Genomic DNA, 26,648 nt, shown 5'->3' with positions numbered 1-26,648 from the left:
AACAATTGTTAAATGTTGTAGGATCGATGTTGAGCTTTTATTAGGCAATTAATTAATATACTCATTGAAAAATATACATGACTGTATTGAATAATCTTTGGTTTAATAGGTACGTAATAACACACTTTGAACGATTCGGAATTGTTTTTTTTTTGGTAAAAATACTGCGTGATCAATTAGTGATCATACGGAACCCTCGGAGTGTGAATTCGATCTACACTTGGCCGGTTTTTAATGTGTACCATCGTCGTCGTGTTGTGTACCTATTGGTTTAGTGGATCTTTTATTTAGTTGGGCAATGCCCTTTGTAGGTAGTGGAGGGCAACCAAAAACGATTGCGAGTAAACTTACATAGGTACATTTTGAAATCAATATACCGATTACTAAATTGACTTCGATCATGTAGATACATACCTTTTAACATATAATTAACAAAACATTAGGTAGACAAAGATATGTAAGACTACTGGGGTAGCATAATTTTATGTGATTTTAACGATTTCCACTCGCTGGTAGCAGATAGCTGTCCCTGAGGACCGGAAGAGGAACACATGTCCCTTGTTCACGTAATTAGTGCATTAGTTATGTCGATTTTACGAGCTTTTTACGTACCCACCGACAGGGCCTTTGCTACATTTTAATGGCGACAAGACATTTATTTTCGAAAATTGTTATCGGTGGGAAACGTTGCTTTGATAACTACTAGCAACGGGAGTTTTTAAATGAACGTTCATAAATCTTTTACAGTATGATCTTCGGTATAACTCACACTTAGAACTGAAATAAATTCGAAAAGCGGATAAATTTAATCAGGATTCATAATCTTTTTTTGTTATCCTAATTGGGTCGGATAAGTATTATTATTATAGGTCCTTTTTTTATTAGCTACTAAGTTTAGGAGCGGGTTATGCCAGTCAGTACAGATAAATGTCCTCTTTTTTAAGTAGGTATGTTTTAGTGCGCTGCCGATTTAAGAAAAAACCAACATGGAAGCAGACTTAATTATTGTATTCGGTTAAAAAAAATCTTCTAGCCCATTTAATAATAATGCGGTTTTCATATTCTATTAGCCAATGTTTAACCTGCATTACCAAAGTGTTTTACTTGAATATGAATGTTAATTAGCTATTATTGAAATTAATGGTGCTTGTCAACGGGTTGACAACTTAACGATTGACTTTATAGCATTTAATATTTAACACTTGTCGAGAGTACAGTTGATTGACCATCAAAACGGAAGGCCTCGCATTACGAAGCGTATCGATACGCAAACTCCAATAACACCTTATAGTTATAGCACACACTGATAGGAATGATAAAACTTGCGAGGGCTCCGTCCGCTTCCTGCCTCCGGTAAAGGAACTAAATGCTGAGACGTGCTTCGGTGCAGGGCTGGCGATATCATGTTTTTATCATAAGGGTCATAAGAGTATGTTTATTTCATTTACCTATAACAATGCACACTAAAAACGACTTCGAAAAAAGTTTTTAGGGATATCAATGTACTTAAATTGATGTTAGATACGAGTTACCTAAAAAAACACAACCAATATACTAATGTGAGACTTCAATTTAACATCAATACATATTCATACAACAATACCGTACCTACCGTATTTGACAGATCATTGATTAGCCTTAATAACTTAATTCTTATAGTGCAAGTTTCTGAAATACTGAAATGGAATCCGAAAAACCAATATCCTGGAGGAGAATACCTATAGCAGATCAATATCATATACTTACATAATAAAATACAGTAGTTCCATTCACTATTCGCCTTAGTATTTGTATAATATGATTTTTAAATATGAGTATTAGTCAATTTTAATCCATCGCGCATCAATATTGATTCGGAGCTTTCTAGAACGCCAACCCTAATCAGTATCAGCGTATATCAATTCTACAGAAGCCATATTGCCATTGCCTATTTTGGCGGGCACGAAATACTTCCCACATACTAAACAAAAGCATTGTCAATGCGCAACTTGAACTTATACTACTGTCTTACGAACTTAAATACACGTAGGAACTGTATATGGCGGGTAAGGGTTTACGTTAAATAAAGTAGTCATATATTATCTTACTGTTAGTCAAGCAATAATTATTAAGCAGTGATAGCCTAGTGGTTAAAACTTGGCCTCTCGATTGAAGGGTCCGGAGTTCGAAATCTTGCATCCGAGGCACGCTCCCCTGATTTTTCAAAGTTGTATCGGTATTAAATTATTTATCAATTTAATTGTTTTAATGGTTAAGTAATTCATCGCGCAGAAACTTGCATACTTGAGAGATCCTAAGAAACTTCTCAAAGGTATGTGAAGTCTACCAATACCCAATCGGCTTAATCTTTCTCATTCTGAGAGGAAATCCGTGCCCAGCAGGGGGGCAGTAGTGAGTTGACGTTGAATGACGATTCAGCACAGTCCATAGTCCACTGATCCACCGCTGGGCCCTTCTGAAAGTACTCGAAATAATGAACAATTTCAATTCAATTGTTACGCAAGACATATGGTCTCACAAATTTCACAGTACAACAAAGTGCTATACATTTGTCAGATACATATAGTAGATGCATATCGTGAGTTACTGGTGGGAAAAGATTTGCGTGTTTATCATTATTCCATCTGAAGATATAAATCTCATCTGTAGCAAGAGCGTAGTGCAAAAACTCCACGAGATTTATCTTCATTTGTTCAGCGATCGTGAAAATATCGGATGTAATTATAAAGAAAGATTGGCTAATAGTATAATGCATGTTAATGAGATATAAAGATAATGTCTTATTTGTATTGATTTGTAGATAGTGTTTTATGATTATCTGGAACAATAGTTATGGTTCTGTTCTTTCTCGATTGTAACTGGCATACTTCATCACGTTACTCTTATATGCACTTATTATTGACGAATAAAATTTTTGAAGTTGGTATTGTACCTAACAATGCGACCCAAGACGTCAGATCAAGAAGCCAGATCATTTTCTGAAAACACTTAAGAATGTGACTTCAAGATCGCTGATGGAGAACGAAAATAACTTACCTAATTTGATTTATCAGCCGTTTAGAGTTATTTTTTTATAATAAATGCTATTGCAAAATTATACTTCCATGAGAGTAAAAAAAACAGCTCTCTTTTAACTTACAACCAGGAAATTTTATAACAATTTTCGCAGGAAGAAAGTTACGGAAGCGCTTTCATGTTAGGCCACTGAAGTGTTATTATTACACGAATTCCAAAATTAACGGAGCGGGCGTGTTGACACGGTGATGCGTTTCGAAGATGGCTACTGTCAATCAATCATTTTCGCGCCGTCGATGATCGGACGTCGTTTCGCACTATATTGAATAAATAAACAATTATGATAATATTTTGTAAAGAACGGTGCCAAATATATATACCTACCTACTTAGTTTGTTTAGTTCATACATTCATAAAAATACATTTTTGAAAAGCAGCTTTTTTAAACTTGGTGAATTAAAAGAAATCACACCTGTATTATTTCTCTATATGATAGTGTGGCTTATAAGGATGAAATTCTGAGACGCAATAATAAATAGCAAACTACAAATGTACACACTTACCGGTCAAAATAATAACCAAAATCCATAAAAATCAGCCCGAATTCTTATTTATGATCGTAATAACATTGCTTATAGCATAGGTACCTAATTTGTACCCAGATAAAATTAAATACTTATTATAAATTCGCGCGTTTTATTACGCCGCTATTAATGATTTCATTATATTGCGTAGGCATCAGGCGAACGTTTACGCTTGCATACAGCCAAACTAAAAAAAGAAAGAACTTAATTTTTAAATAGATAAAAAAAGATGTAAAATTAAGCCTACATTAAATTATAAAGAATAAAACCGAGGCGTAATAATTAGATTGCTTTTCCATAATAACTTGTTAATTTCACACTTCATTTAGTTGCCTCATTGCACTAATTCGTTTCATCTCCACGGCTCTGCAAGGTACGCTCTGTCGGTTTTAAAACTAAAATTTATAATTTATGACGCTAATTCATCAACTTTTCCATAAAGTGTAGGGAGTAGAGAATGGTATGCATAACTTTGAATAATACATTGTGGACTGGGGTGTGTACGTACTATCACAGTATAAGGATATAGATACTTATACTGTGGTACTATGTTTTCCCAGCTCTAAATTCGTTTTTTTTTAATAATCCTCGAACCATATCAAATACCTATTAAAAGTAATATAAGGTACGTGTTCAATGAACCATACATTTAAAACATTTTTACGGTATTCAAACAAACTTAATTCACTTAAGCAAACTTATTCTGGGTTGTACGTAAAATCACAAGTCAAAATGTTATGGTCGTGCGTTAGTAATTAGTTAATTTATAATAGAGACCTAAGCACATGTTTAGCGTCACGTTTATGTAACAGGCAGTGAGGGACGCGTGTGCTTTGCTCTCCCAAGGGCTTTTAATTACTTAGCACAGCAGTATTATTAGAATTTGTTTGTTTTTTAGTTCATTCAGTACTATCCACGTGTTTCTTTTATAGTTTTATGTTTTAGTATGGGACATGCATTGTACATTTGTACAAGTATAATTAAAAATTAAGTAATGTTAAAATTATTGACTGTTTTTTTTGTATATTGATATGATAATTGGTAAGTGATCTCAAAGATTAAGTTGTTACGGTAAAGGTATTTTAAAGTAAGTAAGTAAATGAAGCCACAGGAACACAGCTGACAACAAAATACAGATACTTAGGCAATGCTAAGGTATTATATTAAGTTGAACGTAAAACGCCAAACCGGTACTGACCGGAACTTCGTAATGGCATTAATGACACGCACAGGACATGATCAACCTGCCATGTAGAGTCATTCTCAAACTTTATTACTATCCATAGACAAACTATATTATTTTATTTTTTGTCTGTGGAATAATAATAGTCTATTACTATGACACTATATTAAAACCATAAAAACAACAATTTAATCATCGTTCGTTTTAAATATTAAATAATAAGCAAACATTGGTATTGATAAATAATCATAAAAACTAAATAAAGGATCTTCGTCGAATCAAAACCAATCAATATTAAGGTACCTTAATCAACACACCAATTTGGTAGTGGACCCTAACATTGGACCCTACCTTAACGGGCAGGGCACTGAACTTAAGATCATATTTTCAGGATTGGTCACAAACATAAAAAAAGTTTTATATTTGGTCCTCAGACCTCATGGTATGTTTTGAATCTTTTGTTTTGGGAATGATTGTACCACTTTTTTAATCTTTAGAACCAGAATAGGTAAACATCAAAGACCTGTAACTATACTATATAGGTCTATGGTTGGGTCACATGCCTAGAAGACTTCAAGTGGTTACAATGTTCACAGGAAGCCTAGATTATTTACAATCAGTTGAAGTAGATAAATACTCATTGCCAGAATACAATACAAATAATATAGAACATACAATATAATATAGAACTTATATTATAATAACCCTTCCTTGGCAGTCGGGTAAAAAATCTCAATTCCGTTTTAAAGGACTAGGTAAAGAAAACGAAAGCATAGGTACATAAATAATGTTTTGAAGAGTTTTGTAAAATTCCATCTTGGTTCGCACCATTTCCAACTTTCATATTAGCATTTAGCATCAGCAGTTTACGACGGCCGTTCGCGTGAGGCTGCCGAGCGGAAAATTCGATTGAGATGAAACAATACAGGAAGAGACAGTCCTGTCTCTAACTACCGAGGAATTCGAGTTTCGATTACAAAGCTGTCTAGTGCAGATAGTCTATAAATTTACGAATAAACTTCAATGGAACGCTGTAAATTTTGTAGTGTCTCTCTTCTCGTAAAGCAAGTTAATGGCGACATTGTAATCAAAATTAACTCATATAGGCATAACTACTAAAATTAGAATTTTGCGGTACATAATGTAGCTTGTGCAAATATTAGGCTAATCTATGATATAAGGTTATTATGTTCTCTGTTATATTTAATATTGATGATCATGGGTTTCGCCACAAAAATTACTCGTAAAACAAAACTATCTCAAAATTTTAACGTAACCCAGAGGTATATGTGTTTATCGCATGTTTTATTTAAGATAGATACTTTTAATAGATACTGCTATAACAAACTGAGATAACGATTTCACTGTAAAAAAGAAGATTAAGTAATGATGAACATTGTTTTCTTGAGATGAATGCTTTATTGTCTTCCATACCTTAGTAACAAATTTACGATTGGATGAATTTTAATCACACATCTAACATGATCTGAAGGTTTTACCTACGCATATTTCAATATCTACGAATGGCTGTAAAGCATTTTAATAAACTTACGTAATTTTAAAAAACATCAGTAATTTAAGGCGTAAATAAATTGAACAAAAAAATTATACGTTTAATCAATCTTTGTCAAATTACCACTTACGTATAAGATTGTATTAAAATAAATAATTTATAACTAAAAGGGGATCCATCGTGGCCAAAAGCCTCGCCCACAATCGACGAGGCATTAGGCATATGCCTTTTACAGTAGCTTGTACTTGCACGGTAAATTAACAAAGTTTTTTCACTTTACATCTGATTAGTCTTTGTTTCGACGCCAAAAACAACTGACAAGGTAACATTTTTTACACTGGCAATGTTGTTTTAATGTCCGTGGGAAATTTCAGTCGTCATCGCTGTGTACATACTACATGGTTGTTAGATTATTAAGTATTGACACCATCATATAAGTAATAGGGAATTATAATTTACAGGGAATTTCTATCACCAAAAACACATAGGTTTCACCTAGGTTGTTATGATTATATTTTTGGATTTCCGGAAAATTAGTACTGAAATGTATTGCAAAAATAACAATAACTGTAATTCTATGAACTGAGTAAAACAAAAGACATTGTTACTACCTTAAAATTGTAATAAAATTGCTACAATATTACAAGAAACAATATACAAAGTATTTATGTTTATTTTATACCTATTACTAAAGAATAAAGATTATCAATAAAACTAAGTAATACATCGTACCATGTCTTATAAATATCTTTGCATAATATTGGCACCTTCCAAGAAAACAACCCACATATAAATTAAGTATAGTAGCCATTAGCCGAATTTTTTGTTAATACTCGGATTCCCAGGGTATTAAGCTGATATTTAAAGAGATTTACGTACACAAAGACAATTGTAAGTCATTATGTAGATGAGGCTACGCATGCCTCGAAGCCAGCGAACTGAGACATGACGCATCTAGGGTGATGGTCCTATAAACATAATTAATTGTTCCTACTAAGTCTTTAGAGATAATGATATCTTGATAGAGCAAAAATTTATTTATTATATTAACTGAAAAATATTTACAATTATAATTAAACTTATAGAAAATTAAAATAAATAAATTAATGATAGAGCTAATGTAAATGTAAGAACGTGGATGTCTTTGTCTGTGTAGAGAAGAAACAAAAGTAAACTACTTTTTCTTAAACTACATCATCATCATCAACCCTTTACTGTCCCACGGCTGATCACGGGTCTCCTCTGAGAAGATAAGAATGAGAAGGATTAGGCCATAGCCCACCGCGCTGGCCGAGTGCGTATTGCTAGACTTCACATAAAGTTGATTTTTTTTTATAAATCTCTTACATTGTAGGTTTGCTCATGATATTTTCCTTCATCGTTTAAGCAAATGATAATTAATTTCTAATATGCACATAACTGAAAAATTAGTGATGCGTGGGATTTGAATCTCGGACTCCTCGATTAAGAGGCCGAGTTTCTTAACCACTAAGCTATCACTGTCTTTATAAACTACCTATGTATTAAGATATAGTTGCTTTTTCTTAAGACACCTATGTTTTAAGAAACAGTTGTATTAGTAAGGTATGTAAGCTGCGGACGACCTGCAGTCTGATTTGTAGCCAACCTCATAACTTCTCTTGACCATAGTCGGTGAGTTGAAATACGTTCCTCTTACTGAAGACTTAGTTGGATTATTTAATTAGAATTTATTTAGATCCATATCTGTGATTGACTTTGCATAAATCTAGGCCTGTTAGAACGGTATCATCTACTTCTATAGACAATGTTTCATTTAATATCAGCGGAGTCATATTAAAATATGAACATTGGTATTTATTTAGCGGATTTTCCTTTTAAATCTGAAACGAGGTTTTTACAGCTAATTATAATATTCAACCGAACTGAACTGGCTTAGCAAAAAATAAACATAATATTTAGTTTTCACCTCAATCGCTGAATGTAAATTGATTTTTTCAAGTTATGAGTATATTTAAAATTAATCATAACTGAACCGTGAAGGAAAACATCATCGTGAAGAAACAAAAGATTTTCAAAAATTTGTCACACGTAAATTGTTCAGTAAGTTCTCAAATGCAACTCAATAGAGTTCACATTCTATATTATTGTGAGGTCTGCCCCATTGCTGACCATAAGTTTCCCTTTAAGTTCAGCAGTTAGACACCTGGCTCCAGATTTGGGAAAAGGCAGGCGGAGATACTGCCTCATGGCTTCCACAAGAATGGCACCCCACAATAGGGCATAATAAATCCGAATATCGACGGGTCAGTAACTTCTACGATATTTCAGTTTTCAAACAGATTTTTCATATTTACCTTTTTACCGGCTATACTTGTACTTAACTAAGTACTATATTTATTGATATAATTTTATTTTTTAAAGACTGTGCGGAAAACAAAAATCTTTTATTCCGAAAATAATAAGGGTCCCATCCTTCTTTGGGCTCTGATCTCCAATTCGGCCCAGAGGATAGCAATGGTTTGCTGCTTATATTTTATGCTTATGTCAGTTTGCACTTAACCTTCACGTGTTCATGTTCTACGTCAGTTCCCATGCGTTTCTCCCCGACAATGTCCCGTCGCCGCCATTCACATCGGTTTCTCTACAATTACTTGTCACGGCTCCCATTGATTTCTTACGACGCATAGAATAGTGTAAAAACACCTTAATTGATATGTTTGTGCGTCGCTAACATCATTGTCAATTGTTTATTATATAAAAAGGAATAAAAAATACGTTGTAAGTAAATTGCTTTATTGGGGTCAAATTAAGAACTTCTCCTCCTCTTACAAATGGCTTAAAATGTGCCAACAGTCTTTTTTCAATAGAAATATTTATTATAAAAATATTATGATAATTAATATGTTAGGTGAGCAAAGTTCATTGAATATAAATAACCGCGCTTTTTAATTGTTAATATGTAGGTATGTAGGTAATTACAGTGTTTAATCTGTGCACAAGCAAGGAAAACAATGCATTTATGTCTTCACTAACTTCATAATATGATATGCATAATTTGAATCTACATAATACAATTGAGTGAGTCGCAAATTAACGTAAACAACGATAATAGTCTTTGTATGCTAATAAAATTCGCACACCTTTTTAGGATAACTCAGAAGTAGTCAACTGATATTTTCCAACATTTTTAATAGTTTTTGGTCTGTCCACCCTATGTCCATAGACAATATTTTCTGAAGTAATACCACAGAATATTAATACCAAAGATACAAATATAATTTATCTGTGACACGGTATTACGGTAGTAGCAGTAAGCCCATGTGAATAACTTCAGTGACAATGGAATGTGTATTAAAATGTTTATTACTCGATCTGTGCTTAACATAAATCGAATTTACAGTTACGAGCTCATCATTTACACTCTTTAAATTTGCAGTTTCCACGCTGGGTATTGATTGTTTTTGCTTTACGGCTCTCTAACTGTAATTCTTTATTCTTTCTTGGTAATATTACGGAAGAGCTTTCCCGCTTGGTTTGAATATGAATTTGAATTGAACTCTCAGGCAGTGAAGATTCCTCAGTTTAATTATTTTTAAGATTATCGCTTGTTATCGAAGGTACAAACATTTCAATTTTAATGAGCTTGCAGGAAAGTTATTTTTAAACTACAAGCTATTTTGTTTGTTAGTTTTTAGGAAACTTGTACCTTTTTGTATAATGTATTCTATAACTAAATTCCGTGTGTCAAAATTTTAATTAAGCTTAGCAGTGAGAATTAACCAAACGCCATTTTTGGTCACCAACTCTACAACGTTTAAGTACGACGTACTTATATAGGAAGTATTTACTTTGTCACTATACTAACTTTAGTATTTTCTTCATTTATATTTTATACGGTAACATTGCAGTGGTTTACCTACACCATTTTGAAATTGTTCAACAATTTATCCTTCGCAGGAATGCGAGCATTTTACTGTTATTAAAGTTATCACGTGTCTCGGTAAAGTGTAATAAGACAAAATAAGCTCTTATTAAATTCGATACAGTTACAGTCGATCTCAAATTCAATATGAGGATATTTACAGTGGTGAAAATGTTACCTGTCTCGATTGTGTGCAATTTTTAGAATAAGTAAAACATTTACTATAATTTTGGCCAAATTAGTTAATTAGTTTTGGCTAAACTTTTAACATGTGCATTGTTTACTATGATTGTACCTTCGTCTTCATGTTGAAAATAGGATTACATTTTAGGTATCTTCCTAAAAATAGAGTTTGAAACTTATTAAGAAGAGATTGTTTTGTTAAGACAAAATTAGGAAGTATTTATTGAAAATTTATTGTTCTCTAATTACAGATAAATAGGTACATAATAGAATAAACTTATTTTTTCTTTTATATCACTTCAAGATAAAAAAGATAATTAATCGTAATAAAAATAGATTTTTAGTGTTTATAAGTGTTTATAGGTTCTTATTTTTTCGCTTACGAATTAAAACAAAAATAATTATCTTTTAACAATCCTAAGTTCACAGCTTACACACTTTACTTACCGGGCATTAGTGTTTACGCCTTCAAATGAGTGCGCAGCCACAATTGGTGGTCAGCAGGAATGCCCCGCGTTCCGACCCATGCGAATGTCATGCTCTGAGGGTTTTGCTCACACGTGGTCATTTCGTACGTCAAACATAACCACAGGTTGTCATGTTCAAGAAGTATTTTGTCTGTGAATAAAAAAAACTCTTTAAGGCTTTGGTAAATTGCTATAGTCCGTGTAAAACTGCTAGTCCGCTCTGAATATAGATATGAATCGCGTCGCCATAACAAATTGTATGTCTACACCTGCTCGCAACAACTTCAGAGCGGACTAGAAGTTTGGCGGACTATAAGTGCCTAATTATGTAGGTAGATACTTTCTAGATTATCTAGCTTTCATAGATAATGTTTTCAAAAGTAATAAACCTTGTTCACAAGCACATTATGTTCTAGATGACTTTCAATATGTTTCGAATTACAGTTCTTTATTTATATGCACGTTAAAAACATCTTTAGCAATTTAAATTTCAATCCCACTTAACGATTCGTAATTACACTTATAATTAAACACGGAAAGAATTAATGAGTCGTGGCAGATTATCTTGCAATTATAAAAAGCTTCAAGCTTAATCCGTAGTAAAGAAAAATCCTCTATATCGTCTTTCTGTCCGTTTGCGCGAGTTAATCAACAGATTTTTATGTTTTTGATTTCGAAATTAAAAAGTAAAGAAATGTCATTTTAATATCGGTTTATTAATTGTGTTATGTGTATACTTTCGCAGATCGATTGTAGAGGGACCATTACGACACCGATTCCTATTTTAGAATACGATGTTTGACTGTTTGAAGCGTGTTCCAATTTCTACTTGAATCCATTTTTTCGACATTGAATTGAAATTTGACAATGTATTGTATTACAAATAATGGGCGTTAGACGGTGACTGCTCGCAAATAAAATATCAATTATATATTGATTACTAGCTGACCCGGCAAACGTTGTGTTGCCATATAAATAAAAAATGTTAAGGGTGAACAACCCTTATCAGTTAGGGATATGAAAAATAGATAATAGCCTATTCTCAGACCTACTGAATATGCATACAAAAATTGGTGAAAATCGGTAAAGCCGTTTCGGAGGAGTAGGACGGTAACTAACATTATGACACGAGAATTTTATATATAAGATAGATGATATATAGGCTAGTCGATGGTAAGTTATCCTTGAGTTTCAGTGATCCGTCCTCCCAGCATCCTCGGTTGCTATTTCAATTTAAAAAAAAAAATACGAATTAATCTGTAGACTCTGTAGTAGAGGTTGTTTTTCTAAAAATAAAGTATTTTTACAATTTATGCAAAGTTACGGTCAAAAGCTAGTTATTTTGAAAAGTTAAGGTACGGTTCGTTAGCACGATATCGAGTTTCGATACAAATTGGTAAGTTAATGGTATCGCGAAATGTCACTTTATCGGCGAATAATCGCCGCTTTCCGGTGATTTGAGATTGTTTTGTGAAGAGATTGGAGCTACTTGGCGAGTGTGTTAAGGCGTGCTTTTATTAGCATTTTATTTAAGGTGCTGACTGTTGATAGAACGTAAAAGCTAACGTAACCTAACATAACCTAACCTGACCTGAGACACTACTTTATAAGACGTTTTATCTTATCGTATTGTATTTCTCAAGACGTTTCATTCATAAAAAAAATGTCACACGAAGCTATGTTTTTATTGCCTTATTTGGTAGAATTAGTTTATTTTGTGCAATAGATTCGTCATAGGGTATTGCGACTTTGTTATGAAGTAAATTTAAAAATTTCTTTCAATAAATTCGGCATAAATAAGGTGTAAGAAAAAAATAGCCGATGCTAACGGAACCACCTAAGGGATCCTCTTGATCCTCTAAGAGTTCCATTTTACAAATGTCCACACTATTTGCCTACCTGGCCTGTCTCTTGGGAATACGACACAATTACCAGCTCGTGTTGAATTGTAACCGTTACCGTTATCACAGTTACTCGAGTCTCGCGTGATAGACATATGAACTGTGAGAACGATGTTCTTTCTAATTGTTTTGTTCCTAACTTATTTAGTTGCTATGTGTTTTTGAGTTTTGAAAACTTTGTACTTTGATTGCTGATTTGATTGATTTATTAGCAAAAGTAAGTATTCCTTATACGTCTGACTTGGCTACCCTTGCGGATTAAGATCGAATGCTTCAATTTAACCTGTCTTATTTTACTTTTCGAACCAGAACACAGGAATGCTTAGGTACCTTACTTTTAGGTGTCTAAAAAAATCTGTATCTGTGATAGATTTCATCAGATACCGTATATCATTGGACGTAACATCATTAAATCATTTCTGTCTTACGGCTAGGTCAGGTTTCTATCTGAGAGTGAGAAGGACATGCTCCACCTATGCTAATTGCCGATTGGTAGTCTTCAACAAGTTTCTTTACAGAATTCTCAGGACTTTTACCTGACGATTTATTTTATCATTAAAGCAAGTAATAGTTGGTTTCTAAAATTCACACATATTTGAAAAATATGTGTGTCTGCTTGGGAAAACCTTGGACTTCCAATCTGAGTTCGCTTCGTAGGCTACCACTGATTTAAGATTTACTGATTATTACGGACGACAACGGCCTAAGAATTTAAATGTAAATGTTGATTAATGTAACTTGTGTATGTAATTAAGACTATGTAAATAAGACATTTTATTGCAATAGATATAAGTCCTACGTAATAAGAATAGATATGTAAGAGTAGGATAGCAATAGAGTGTAAGCATAGAATTGTAAGAGTAAGACAGGCTATGTTAGAAAGGGACGGCAATAGGACGCGGTTGCTGACTGAGCCTGCGCCTGTTGCGGTACCCAAAATAAGTACTTAAGCTCGCCTTTTTGTATGGAAAAGTGTGTACGCCTCGGAATAAAAACAAGAAGAAAAGAACTGAAGATTCAAGCTGGAGTTTTATTTGAAAACCCATAATCTACATTGGTCCTTCGAGAAGCCGGATTTAAAGAAGACTCAAGATGAATACGCCGATCGCAATGAACACAAGGGGTCGTGTTCGCTCCGAATCGGGGTACAGCGAGTCAGAAGCAGCCCCGGGCGCTAAGGGTGCGCCAGGGCCATCGCTACACCGAATTTATGAAGATTCTCCGCAGTCGCCGTCGACGGTCGCAGGAAATTCCCAAGAAAAAAGGATGGAGCACTCTCCGCCAGAAGGGGCGAGAGAGACAGCACCAGCGACGTCAACGCGGACGTCCGTCATGGGGCCACCTGCACGACCAGCTAGCACGCCACCAAGGCGTGAAACTTCATCGCCGGTGCGGAGACCTACATCGCCGGTGCGGAGACCTACGTCGCCGGCACACACCGCTCGCAGTAACACTTCAAAGCGAAGCATCGACGCACGTATGAAGATGGCACAATACGAAGCGGAGAAAGAACTCGCGGCTATAGAAGAGAAGCGGCTACTTATGAAAGAAAAGCTAATCAAATCGAGATTAGCCGCCGAAATGACTGCAATCGAAGCCGAATCTGAATATGCGGCGAGCTCATGCAACGAAAGGGTACAAGACTGGGTGGATAGAAGCATGGAACAACCAACGGCGACGAAATACAGGGAAGAACCGGAAGAGGTTCGCCCTCCCGTTAGTAAGCAACGGGGGGAGAACGCGAAATTCCAAGGCATTCAACGGCTAGCCGACACCTTAGAAAAACTAGTCGCCTCAAGACCGTTGCCTCGCCAAACAGCGGAACTACCTATATTCACGGGAGCCGTCGCCGAGTGGCTACCGTATAAGGCCGCCATGGAAGATTCTACAAGACTCTTTAAGTTCTCTCCAACGGAAAATCTCCTTCGACTGCGAAACAGCCTGCGAGGGGAAGCGAGAGAAACCATGCTGTCACAGCTATTCACCGCATCTAACCCAGATATCATCATGCGCACATTAGAGATGAAATATGGAAGACCGGAATTCATAATAGATCGGGCCATGGAAGAGCTCAAAAAGATCCCGAAATTAGGGAGCGCGAGCACCGATCTGTATGAGTTCGCGGTGAAGATTCAAAATATTGTCTATACGATAAAAAGTATAGATAGAAGAGGCTACCTACGAAACCCGCTACTCGTTCGAGACGTAATGGACAAACTGAGTCCTCATCTCATAAGCAAATGGGCGGAGTACGCAGCCAATAACGAAGCACGCATCATGGAAGATAATGAAATGATAGTCCTCTCCGAGTTTTTAATGGCCGAAGCGGACCTTATGATAAGGTACACCCACACAACGAAGCGAAGCGTTCCGGTACCCGTCAGAAGAGAAGTAGCACCAAAGCGGGTTGCTACCAAGGGCGTATACACTGCGGGGGAAAGTCAACCGGAAGAAAGAAAATGCTTCATGTGTCCAACTGGGGGACACTACACTACTGAGTGCGATAAACTCAAAGCACTCGACGTCAACGAGCGATGGAAGTGGGCAAAGGACAACAAGATGTGCTTCAAATGCATAAAAAGGAAGCACAGCAGGTTCACATGCAAAGCCAAGGCCTGCGGAGTCCACGGATGTACCTACCAACATCACGCGCTACTACATAAAGAAAAAGTAACGGAGTCTACGACTACAGTGAGCACTCCGGACGACGGCAGGGAAGACGAAGCAGCCGCGCTAGTAATGAGCGTCACGACAAGGAGGTCGCCTATTACATCAGTACTGCTCAAAACCTGCGAGGTGAAACTCAGCGGTCCACGGGGGGAGGTAAATACGTACGCCCTCCTAGACGAAGGGTCTACTGTGACGCTAATAGACGAAGAATTAGCGAAGCAACTCACTAACGGCGGACCGAATCGACCTCTGAACATAAGGGGTATTAACGATCAGAGAAGGATCGACAGCGAAGCGGTCAAGGTTCGTGTCAAAGGGGTACACGAACAAGAAGCCTACTTAGTGACAGCCCGCACAGTAAAAGGACTACAGCTACATCACCAACGCGTACCGCACAACTTAGAACGGTACAAGCACCTGCGAGTTGTACAAGATAGCATCAGTAAGGGAGAAGCTCGACCTCGCATATTGATAGGTGCCGACAACTGGCATCTAATAATATCGCGACAGCTGCGCGCCGGCAAGAGAAATGAACCCGCCGCGTCGAGAACGAAGTTGGGATGGGTACTGCACGGGTCGGTACCCAGGAAATCGATTTATCAAGACCAGGCGGCCGTACTTCACATCTGCGCGAGCGACGTCCAACTACAGAAGCTCGTCGAGTCACATTTCGACGTGGACTCGCTTGGCGTATCGACTAAAGAAAAAATTAATAAGCATGAGAAGAGAGCCAACGACATTTTCGAAGCGACCGCCACAAGAAAGGACGGCCACTTCGAAGTGGGTCTGCCCTGGAAGATAGATAACCCCACGTTCCCAGATAGCTACGAGTCTGCCCTTAAGAGACTACACACGCTCGAGAAGAGGATGACTAAGGAGCCGGCGTTTAAAAAGGAATACGCGGCTCAAATCGCTAACCTTATACAAAAGGGTTACGCGGTGCAATGCGACGGCGGCGAAAGGGATAGCAACGTAAAATGGTTCCTGCCGCACTTCGCCGTCACCAATCACAACAAGCCGGGAAAAGTTAGAATGGTCTTCGACGCGGCGGCTAAGGTGAAGGGAGTCTGTCTCAATGACTTCCTACTAGAAGGACCCGACCTACTAGCTTCACTCACAAGAATATTGTTCGGGTTCAGAGAAAAGAGAATCGCCGTCACAGCGGACATCGAAGAAATGTTCCTTAGGGTTAAAATCAGACCCGAGGACCAACCGGCACAGATGTTTTTATGGAGGGACAAGCCTACGGACCCTCCGAGAAGATTTAAAATGCTCTCCATGATATTCGGAGCCAGCAGTTCGCCATACCTCGCTCACAGCGTAAGAAACCGCAACGCCGTCGACTATGAAAGTAAATACCCAGAGGCGGCCACGGCGGTCAAGGAGCGACACTACATGGACGATTACCTAGACAGTTTCCCATCTGAAGAGGAGGCTATTAAAATGGTGAACGAAGTTACCTACATCCATCGACAAGCGGACTTCAACTTAAGAAGATGGAACTCAAATAGCAAGAGAGTTTTAGCTAGCATACCCGAAGATAAGGAGTCTGAAAGCGCGAATGTAAAGTTAGCAGCACACCAGAAGGAAAAGACATTGGGGCTGCGCTGGGACCCGAGCTCCGACACCCTCACCTTCAACACTGACATCAAGAGGGTTCCCGATGAGGTCGGACTGCGGTTGAGAGCACCGACTAAACGCGAAACCCTAAGCGCGGTTATGTCGGTGTACGACCCACTGGGGCTTATCAGTCAATATACGATCGTCGGCAAGATGATATTACAACGCTTGTGGCTCAAGAAGGTTGATTGGGACCAGGAATTGCCATCTGAAGACGCTAACCTATTCGACGAGTGGATAAGGCGACTCCCAGATGTCTCAGCACTAGCAATACCGCGGTGCTATAGCTACAACGTAACGCCGGAAACTCACATCGAGTTACACGTGTTTGTCGACGCAAGCGAGCAAGCCTACGCTACGGTGGCCTACTGGAGGATCGCACACGGCGATCACATAGAAACAATACAAGTAATGGCCAAGGCGAAGGTGGCTCCACTGAAGTTACTAACCATTCCGAGACTGGAGCTCCAAGCTGCGTTAATCGGGGCACGAATGGCTAACACTATAGTCAGGGAGCACAGCTGTTGGAAACCCAAACGAGTCATATACTGGAGTGACTCCCGCACCGTCCTTCAGTGGATAAGAAACGAGACGAAAAAATACACGCCGTTCGTCTCACATCGCCTAGCTGAGATCGCCGAGCTCACACATACAGAGGATTGGCGATGGGTGCCTACAACACTCAACGTAGCCGACGATGCGACCAGGCTTCAAACCGACGGGATCGACAGCCGGGACCGGTGGTTCACGGGACCGCAATTCCTACGAGCCACAGAAGAGCACTGGCCTACGGAGAACGGGGAAGGTGAAGAGACCGGGGAGACGTGTTACACCGTCTCAGAAGAGGACTCGGACCGCAACGACTCATTACCCGACATTAGAAGGTTCTCCAGTTACCTGAAGCTTATAAGGGCGACGGCACTTACTCAGCTATTCGTCGAGAAGCTTCGATCTAGAGACAAGACTCTACACTTAGAAGTGTCACACTTAGAAGCGGCCGAACGACGGTGGTTTCAACGCGCGCAGCGGGACTCCTTCAGCGAAGACTTAGCGCGGTTAAGTCACAACCAGCCGCTACAACGACACAGCAAATTTAAAAGGCTCGACGCAGTATTGAACGACGGGCTAATAACCGCAAGAGGCCGTATAGGTGCGCTCTATTCTACAACGCACTCTAATGAGCCGGTAATACTCGACGGGCAGCATCCCTTTACTCACCTGCTTGTCGAGCATTATCATCGCCGGGCGGGACACGCGAATAACGAACGAGTCGTCAACGAGCTCCGTCAACGATTCATCATACTGCGCTTGAGGCCTACAGTCAAGAAAGTAGCACGAGCGTGTCAATACTGTCGCGTGTACAAGGCGACTCCGACGACACCACCGAAAGGAGACCTACCTAAAGTGAGGTTGGACTCGGGGCACCGCGCCTTCACCTATTGTGGCGTGGACTATTTCGGGCCCCTAACGGTGACTATCGGACGAAGACACGAAAAGAGGTGGTGTGCACTATTTACCTGTCTCACCACAAGGGCCATTCATTTAGAGATCGTCCAGTCGCTCTCTACGGACCCAGCTGTTATGGCGCTGCGAAGGATGGCCGCCAGAAGGGGTTGGCCGCGCGTCATATACTCCGACAACGCCACTAACTTTAGAGGGGCCGACGTCGAACTGAGAAATACATACGGAGCATGGATCGCAGCACTACGGGACTACGGTCTGCAGTACAACACCGACTGGCGTTTCATACCGCCGGGGGCGCCACACATGGGAGGAGCCTGGGAGCGCTTAGTGCGTTCAGTAAAAACCGCACTAAGCACCACGCTCAAAGAAAAGTCGCCAAAGGAAGAGGTACTGCAGACGTTAATCACCGAGGCCGAGTACAGCGTGAACGCGCGACCGCTCACGCACGTCTCCGTGGACCCCGAGGACGAGGAAGCACTAACGCCGAATCACTTCCTCATCGGCTCATCGACGGGGCTACCGCGGACGGGGCCATGCACCGAGGCGGACCGCAGCACGTGGAGAAGGGCGCAGGCACTGGCGGACCAGTTCTGGCAGCGATGGCTGCGAGAGTACCTGCCTACGCTCATTCCGCGGGGGCCGTCCAACGCACAGGCGTCACAACTGCGGGAAGGCGATCTCGTAATTGTGGTCGACTACGCCTTACCCCGCAATACCTGGCCGAGAGGAGTCGTCGAGCGAGTTCACCCGGGACCTGATGGCATCGTCCGGTCTGCAGACGTCCGCACAAAGGGAGGTGTGTTCCAGAGGCCAGCGACGAAGCTTGCCGTCCTTCAGATGGAGGAGGCTTCGAAGAATCTACGCCGGGGGGAGAATATTACGGACGACAACGGCCTAAGAATTTAAATGTAAATGTTGATTAATGTAACTTGTGTATGTAATTAAGACTATGTAAATAAGACATTTTATTGCAATAGATATAAGTCCTACGTAATAAGAATAGATATGTAAGAGTAGGATAGCAATAGAGTGTAAGCATAGAATTGTAAGAGTAAGACAGGCTATGTTAGAAAGGGACGGCAATAGGACGCGGTTGCTGACTGAGCCTGCGCCTGTTGCGGTACCCAAAATAAGTACTTAAGCTCGCCTTTTTGTATGGAAAAGTGTGTACGCCTCGGAATAAAAACAAGAAGAAAAGAACTGAAGATTCAAGCTGGAGTTTTATTTGAAAACCCATAATTTACACTGATGTTCAATGGCAATGACCACTTAACATCAGGTCGGGCTTCCATTACATAAAAACTAAATGGGCAGGAATTGCAGGAAGCGAACCCCAGTGGCTCGGCCATTGTTTGCGTTTACGATCGCCAGCGGAATGCAAACAGGAACGCTTACGATAACAAACGTAGGACAATCACCCAATGTCGGATTTCCTTGTAAGCAACGCTTTATTGAGACTAAGACGCTCCGGTTAAGATCGCGGATCGGTTCCGGGCCGTGTAAAGTGTGCACTGGATAATCTATCTCCACTTGAGTCACTGATTATCCGCCTTCAGTCCGTGAATATCCCAGTGTTGAACACGGGTCTCTTCTCAAAGTGAAAGACATTTATACCAGACTATTGCGCCGGTCAATTGGTAGACTTCACATATCTTTTTTTTTTAACTCTCTGGTGCATAGATTTTCTCATGGAGTTTTCCATCCTCTTTAAAAGAAGTGATAATTAGTTGCTAATACGCAAAAAACTTTGAAAAAAATTAAGTACTCGCCTAGGGTATAAACCTTAGACTCCCCGATCGAGAGGCCAAGCTTCAACCTCTAGGCTACTTGTATATACCTACTGTTCATGTAGTAATTTATTAAGGTACGTTCAGTAACAAGTGCTTCATTTTCGCTACCAATGTGAAGTACGTTGGTATATTCGTAGGAACAGGAAGGGTGTTAGAGGGTTCGCCCCCCCCCCCATGCTTATGCAAACCAGTAAAGAAAAATTCTTTAAACCGTAAGACCTTTTTAAAGATCGGAGTATATTTATTTCGATCCTCCTTAGAATAGGGCGAGAATAAATTTAAAGACTCCCGACTTTTTTATCCACCACCACTGAGGAACCTTAACAAAGCAATATCCATGTCCATGGCAGGAGTAATATTCAAGTCGTCTCCTTTCAAGGCAACAAAGTTTAAGGACGTTCAACATGATAGTATAATAGTCGCAAAAAGGCTTATTCTTAGAAGCTCCCTTGTATGTCAAAAGGTATGCTAAAGGAATTAATTACAGTACTGATCGGTTATAAATAAAGAGAACGGGTTTGAAGCCGGTGGATGCAAACGTGATCCTTGATGGACATCTGTCAAGATTCCTTAGGATAGGCTCATACGATTGCGTTTAAAAAATACCTAAATTGAGCTTACTATGCAATCCTTTATATCCTTTTAAGGCTCTTTAAGAAAAAAATATATCCAAAAATGAAGGGGGATGTGCAATATATAAACAAAATTCATAACATAAAGAAGTAAGATTTGCAAAAAAATAGGTCTTATTTGAAATGTTTCAAGTTTCACTTTAATTTTATGATTATAATCAGATTCCTGTGGTTTTCTGGGTTAAGATATTTATCCGATTTATCTTATAGTTATATCTTGTTTTAGGTAATTTTTAATTAGTAGAATCTGTGGTTCATCTCCGCCTAACTTATTTCCGCACTATTAATAGCAGTGTTAAGTGCTATTGTGTTCTGGTTTAAAAGGTGTGGCTTTCCTCCTCCCCTTAGGTGACATACTTTTCCGAGGCATTCCAACTTATTCGAATGTATATCCTATATTTCGATTTCAAGGATCAAACTATAAAGTTCTGCCAATGAGCGCTCACCCTTACCATCCCTGGAACAGATGTACAACCGGAGTATTGCGGGAATGTGCACGGGCTTTACTAGTAACACTTGTCACGTCTTCGCTGCTTCTATGGACGTTTTACGGCTTCCAGAAATTTGCGGGCTTGGTTTTTCTTATTAAAACTTTTAAATTGCGTGAAATAGTCTTCTAAATTCAAATTAACGCCTAAGGGTCCCCGCAGGCCTAAAGACGGCCTTGAAAAACTTAGTTTCTTAGAATATGCATAATGTTTAATTTCATACAACTAATAAACACATAAGAGCTGGTAGAGTTCTTCGCATTTCGACTTGAAGGAACCACCGTCACCTGCGTAATACAGTGTTAGGCACTCATGTGTTCTGGTTTGTAGTGTGTTAAGGGAGATGCATTTATTTAAGCTGTAGTAGTCCAATATAGTTTTCACGGATAATAATGCATCTGCAGCCAACCTCAGTTAGGACTCTGAACCTATCGGGGATTAATATCAGATGTTAGGGTGGCAGTGGCCACTTATAATCAGATGAACTGCAAGCTCGTTTGCTACATCTATAGCTCTCTATCTATACTAGTCTATACTAATATTATAAAGAGGAAAACTTTGTTTGTTTGATTGTAATGAATAGGCTCAAAAACTACTGGACCGATTTTAAAAATTCTTTCACCATTCGGAAGCTACATTATACACGAGTAACATAGGCTATATTTTATATGAAATATATTTGGTAAATAGATTTTGAGGCGGTACAAAGTTTGCCGGGTCAGCTAGTATCATATACTCGTATATCTACAACACAAAGAATGGATTGCAATCTTGTCAACCAAGTTATAAGTACCTACTTATCGAAATATTTGGTTCTTGCTCCCGCTATTGGCCCTAATTTTGTGTTCGCTCATGTGTCGTTATTCAAGACTGGTTAATCCACAATACCTTTCTCTTACATCCCTAATTAAAAGTGAAAGCCGTGTCGATGGCCATAACTGACTGGCACGTCAACGGACAGACGAAACCGATATTCAGCTATATAATGTATTCTATAATCGATGGTACGTTAGTGCTTAGACAGTTTTAAGTAGCAAATGTTAAGTTAGAAAAAATAAATGGGCTTTTGTTAGTTTCTATCTATCGAGCGTATCAGACACGTGCCGTGTCAGACAAAATTATACTATTATATACAAATGTATCTAGTCCATGCGGCAGAGTTATAGACCGCGTAAAACTGCTAGTCCGCTCTGAATATAGAAATGAATCGCGACGCCATAGAAAATTGTATGACTACACCTGCTCGTAACAACTTCAGAGTGGACTAGCATTTTGGCGTGGACTATAACAATAAAATAGTAGAATTTCGTTCGTTTGTATCCATAGATATTGAGCGTGCCAGGCACGTTCCGTGTCAGACAAAATAATAGTTTTTTATACAATGTAGGTATGTGTCAAGTTCACGCGGCAGAGTTACAAAAGATAAATACGTTAATGCACATTGTATGAAACTATTTTGTTTGCCACAGCACATGTCTGATTTTTTAATACAGAAGTAACAAATGAGAATGCAGTCAACCTGATGGTACTCGTAAGAGGCTTTGCCACCCTTAGACATTTGTAATCAACTCTGGATAGGTTACAGTCCTACCTGAGGTCGGCTACAGATGCGTTGAATCATAAACATTGACTCATCCTTATTTCGTCTCATTCTATAGAGAATGACAGAGACAAAGAGAGAACTACAGTTACACCTATAAATACAATTAAAAAAAGTGTGTGTGTGTCAGCTACGACGCACGATTGGAGTTTACTCCTTACGAACGATAATTATGATATATATCGAATAGAAAATAATACGCAGGCGCGTAACACACACGTACAAACATACGCACACATTCAACTCTCAGACTGGAGCTAGTGAACTATACAGTGAGACTACGAAGTATCGCGCAAAGAGGAGACCCCGAGAATGAGATACGCTGTGTAATGTATTCCATCTCATTCTTTTACACGTTCAATCCTACAGATATATATGTTTGTCTCTTTCTACGTTACGCCTCAACTTTTCGTGTTACACTTGATTTTACTCCTCATAAAATTTCCGTACCGGGCCTTATAACTCAAATCGTTTCTTAAGGAGTAAACTCCAAAAACATATCATCATAAATGTTATTACATCGACAAAGACGCAGTACAGTTATGAAAACATAAAATAAATCCAACACGATAGCATATCAGTAGTACGCACTTATAAGTTATAAAGGAAACTGTATGTCACTTGAGAAATAAGTTGTAACGACCGAAATTTATTTTTCCTTAAAATAACCTTTAGTGCGTTCCACTTAAGGCTTACCACAGCATAAAGGCTGCATCTACGACCACTTTAAACAGATACTTTGTTATGTTAAAATATACTGTATAGTGGTAAACTTAGGGAGGTCGTAGTATGATGGTCAGAGGACATCCTGTGTCGAAGGCGCGGATGTGGCGTCCGTAATAAAACCATAACCAATGGGAAGCAATCGCCTCCTATTACGATATTTCGAGTCGACAGTTTTCCATTTAATCTATTAAAGTAAATAACTGTTAATTGAGATAAATAGTGCTCTTACTGTTAAAATAAATGTTTTAGTAAGATTACTTTACAAAATTAGATACTGGAAAAATTACGGAAGTATTAACTTAGGATTGTAGTGCGTTATGTATGGTTTATTTATAACCTTTATTTGACTTGTAGTTTAAGATTAAATTAGGATTAAGGTTATCTACTTACTTTTCCTCAGATAAACAACGAATTACAGAATAGATAGATATACGGAATAACATAATAAATATTTTTCTTTACTCTATTGAGGGTTGCCTCATCACTTAATCACATCGTTAGTCTCTTGTCACAAAATCTGTTTTGACGATGAAGGTGGTACAAACCTTCTCAGTTTGATTTGATCTCTCAAACTGGAGTTGAACTGATCTTCTACCTGGAGTTGTACTTATATATGTTCTTGGATAGCCATTTACCATCAGTTGGACTGCACGCTCGTTTGCAACTTCTTTAATATAGGTAAATAGAAAATAATAAAAACACCTAATTATTTCACTTGCCTTATCTCTTACATCTTTATCCTCTGACGTGTTACAAGCTGAAATAATAGTAATGCAATTCAAATATACAACATATTATGCAGATAATATTCTGTTCTTAGGGTTATTACACTCTGTTCACGACACAGATAAAATTTGCATCGCAAAATGTGTCAATTTTAATTTTAAATCCCATTTCCATTTAGAATTCAGATAACGCGGGGATAAATAAGTGTTAGTTGGCAACGGCTGGCTACCTACCGATAAATAACCCATTTCCGAGATTTTACTGCGGTTTCCAGAAATTTCCTTTAAATATTTAAGACAGTGTGCTGCTATGTTCTGGATTGGAGGGTGATATAAGGTAAAATTGACATATTTTTACGCAGAAGTCTTTGGTAGAAATGAATGTGTGATTGATTTTTTCATAAGCATTTCCTATGTTTATATGATTTTACATATTGACTATTATTTTTTAAAGACTTGTCTTTGTCCTTCTTTGAGAAAGTTTGTAAGTCAAAAGGTCCATTAAAGGATGCCCGAATTAAGAAAAAAATGTTTTGTTGTGAATTAAAGTAACATTGTAATTAGAAAATAAAATAAAAAATAGTATTTACCTATATTCAAAACCTTATTAATAATTCCCATATTTTCTTCAATTACAATTGATCATTTGATTGTGAATGAAAAGTTTACGTAGCGAATAACTACCTATTTCTTTGGTAGTACATATAGGTATTTTAACTTTAACTAAAGTCTTTGTTAAGTTTGTAGGTACGTAACCGGAGTTTAGGTAGGTTTGCTAAGGGCTCCCACCTGCTATCGCAACAAATAACGAGAACCTGTATAATTAGTCCTCAAACACAACCATTGTTTGTCACCTCGACAGAACACTCGCGACCGCCGCCCGGCCACCACGCGTACCATCGATCAAACGCTCTGGCTGACAGAGTTCGAAATTTGAATCGATTAATTCACCAAATGTTTAATTTAAATACATGTTAATAATATCATATTTTGTTTTCGAGGAATTAAATTTATAAAGGAGCGTAGGGTTCGTCCATTTTACAGTGTATTCCGATTTTGACGTTTCGCGACGATAGATTCGTAATTCGAACTTTCGAACGTTTTTCCAATTTAGTGTGTATTCTAATTTAAAATTGGAATTGGCACAATTCATAGTCAAAAGTACTTTTTTGTTCAATTTCCCTGCGTTTAATTTTAGCATTGCTTTAAAAACATTTGAATTCAAATTTAATTATATTATCTGATTAGTGCGGTTTTAAATTTTTGGAACTTTCTTTATTAGGATTGCGTATTCCAATTACAAATTTAACGTAATTCACATTGGAATTGAAAGTGCGTTCGTACTGAACCTTGAAAGACTGATACAATTGGATTGTAGTGGTGTACTGAAGAATTTTTTGAGTAAACTGAGATGACCCCGGTGGGACTTCTGTTCAAAGTGAACAGGTGAGTTAGCACACATCTGTGAAGTGTTTACGCATTTGTATGCGTTTAGTTGCATACCTCATATTGTATTTATGGTTTAGTGAATAGAGTTCGTGTCGGCTGTTTCTAAGGCCGTTAGTATTCTATTGACGCTTTCATTATTTGTTAGAATGGACGGCTGAATGCTTAAGGCTTCAGTCATGTCTGCTGGGGCATGTTACCACGTGTTTTGAAGTTACTTATGCTTTAAAATGTGTATGAAATAGAAGATGTGTATGAAGATAGGTATTTTGTAATGTCTATTTGAAAATGTAGAGAAGCTATTTTAAAAAATACCACTCTTTTAAAAACAATAGGTTATTTATAATAATATTCTGACTGAATTCAAAGAATATCGATGGTTGACGGCCTATATGAATTTCATAAAATGTAATTCAAAAATAGTGTAATGAAAAATATCGGGACCCGTATGTACTTATAAACTTTATATTTTAAATTCCTTACATTTTATGTTTATTCAATTATAACAGTGTGTTTTAATTGTTATTTAATGTTACAGTTAAAAAATCTTTCTAAAATGTTGCAGCAAACATTCTAGAACCCTTTTTTGTCTGTAACTTCATGATCATTGTATAACCTTATTTTATTTTCATCTATAAACTTTATTTAAGCTATAAACTTAAACAGGACGATTAATCAAGTTTAATTTGTTCAATGTCGTATAAGGGCCGTTTTAACATGCAATGGGATTCATTTTA

At 38.0% G+C, this 26,648-nt stretch overlaps 1 protein-coding gene across 1 annotated transcript in view; it reads left to right on the top strand.

Annotated features, from left to right (window-relative positions):
* The first annotated feature begins 25,314 nt into the window (after window positions 1-25,314).
* Traf4 (TNF receptor associated factor 4) overlaps window positions 25,315-26,648 on the top strand; it is a 94,731-nt gene continuing 93,397 nt past the window's right edge. The window contains exon 1 of the mRNA XM_073087693.1: window positions 25,315-25,911. Coding sequence (XP_072943794.1) covers window positions 25,877-25,911 — 35 coding nt within the window. The 5' untranslated portion in view covers window positions 25,315-25,876. The remainder of the gene's footprint in view (window positions 25,912-26,648) is intronic.

The sequence above is a fragment of the Epargyreus clarus genome, unplaced genomic scaffold (assembly GCF_041222505.1).
Source record: "Epargyreus clarus isolate Ecla_fem2 unplaced genomic scaffold, WU_Ecla_fem_2.2 ptg000026l, whole genome shotgun sequence".
In the NCBI taxonomy this organism is placed as follows: domain Eukaryota; kingdom Metazoa; phylum Arthropoda; class Insecta; order Lepidoptera; family Hesperiidae; genus Epargyreus; species Epargyreus clarus.
This window is presented reverse-complemented; position numbering and strand designations above follow the sequence as displayed.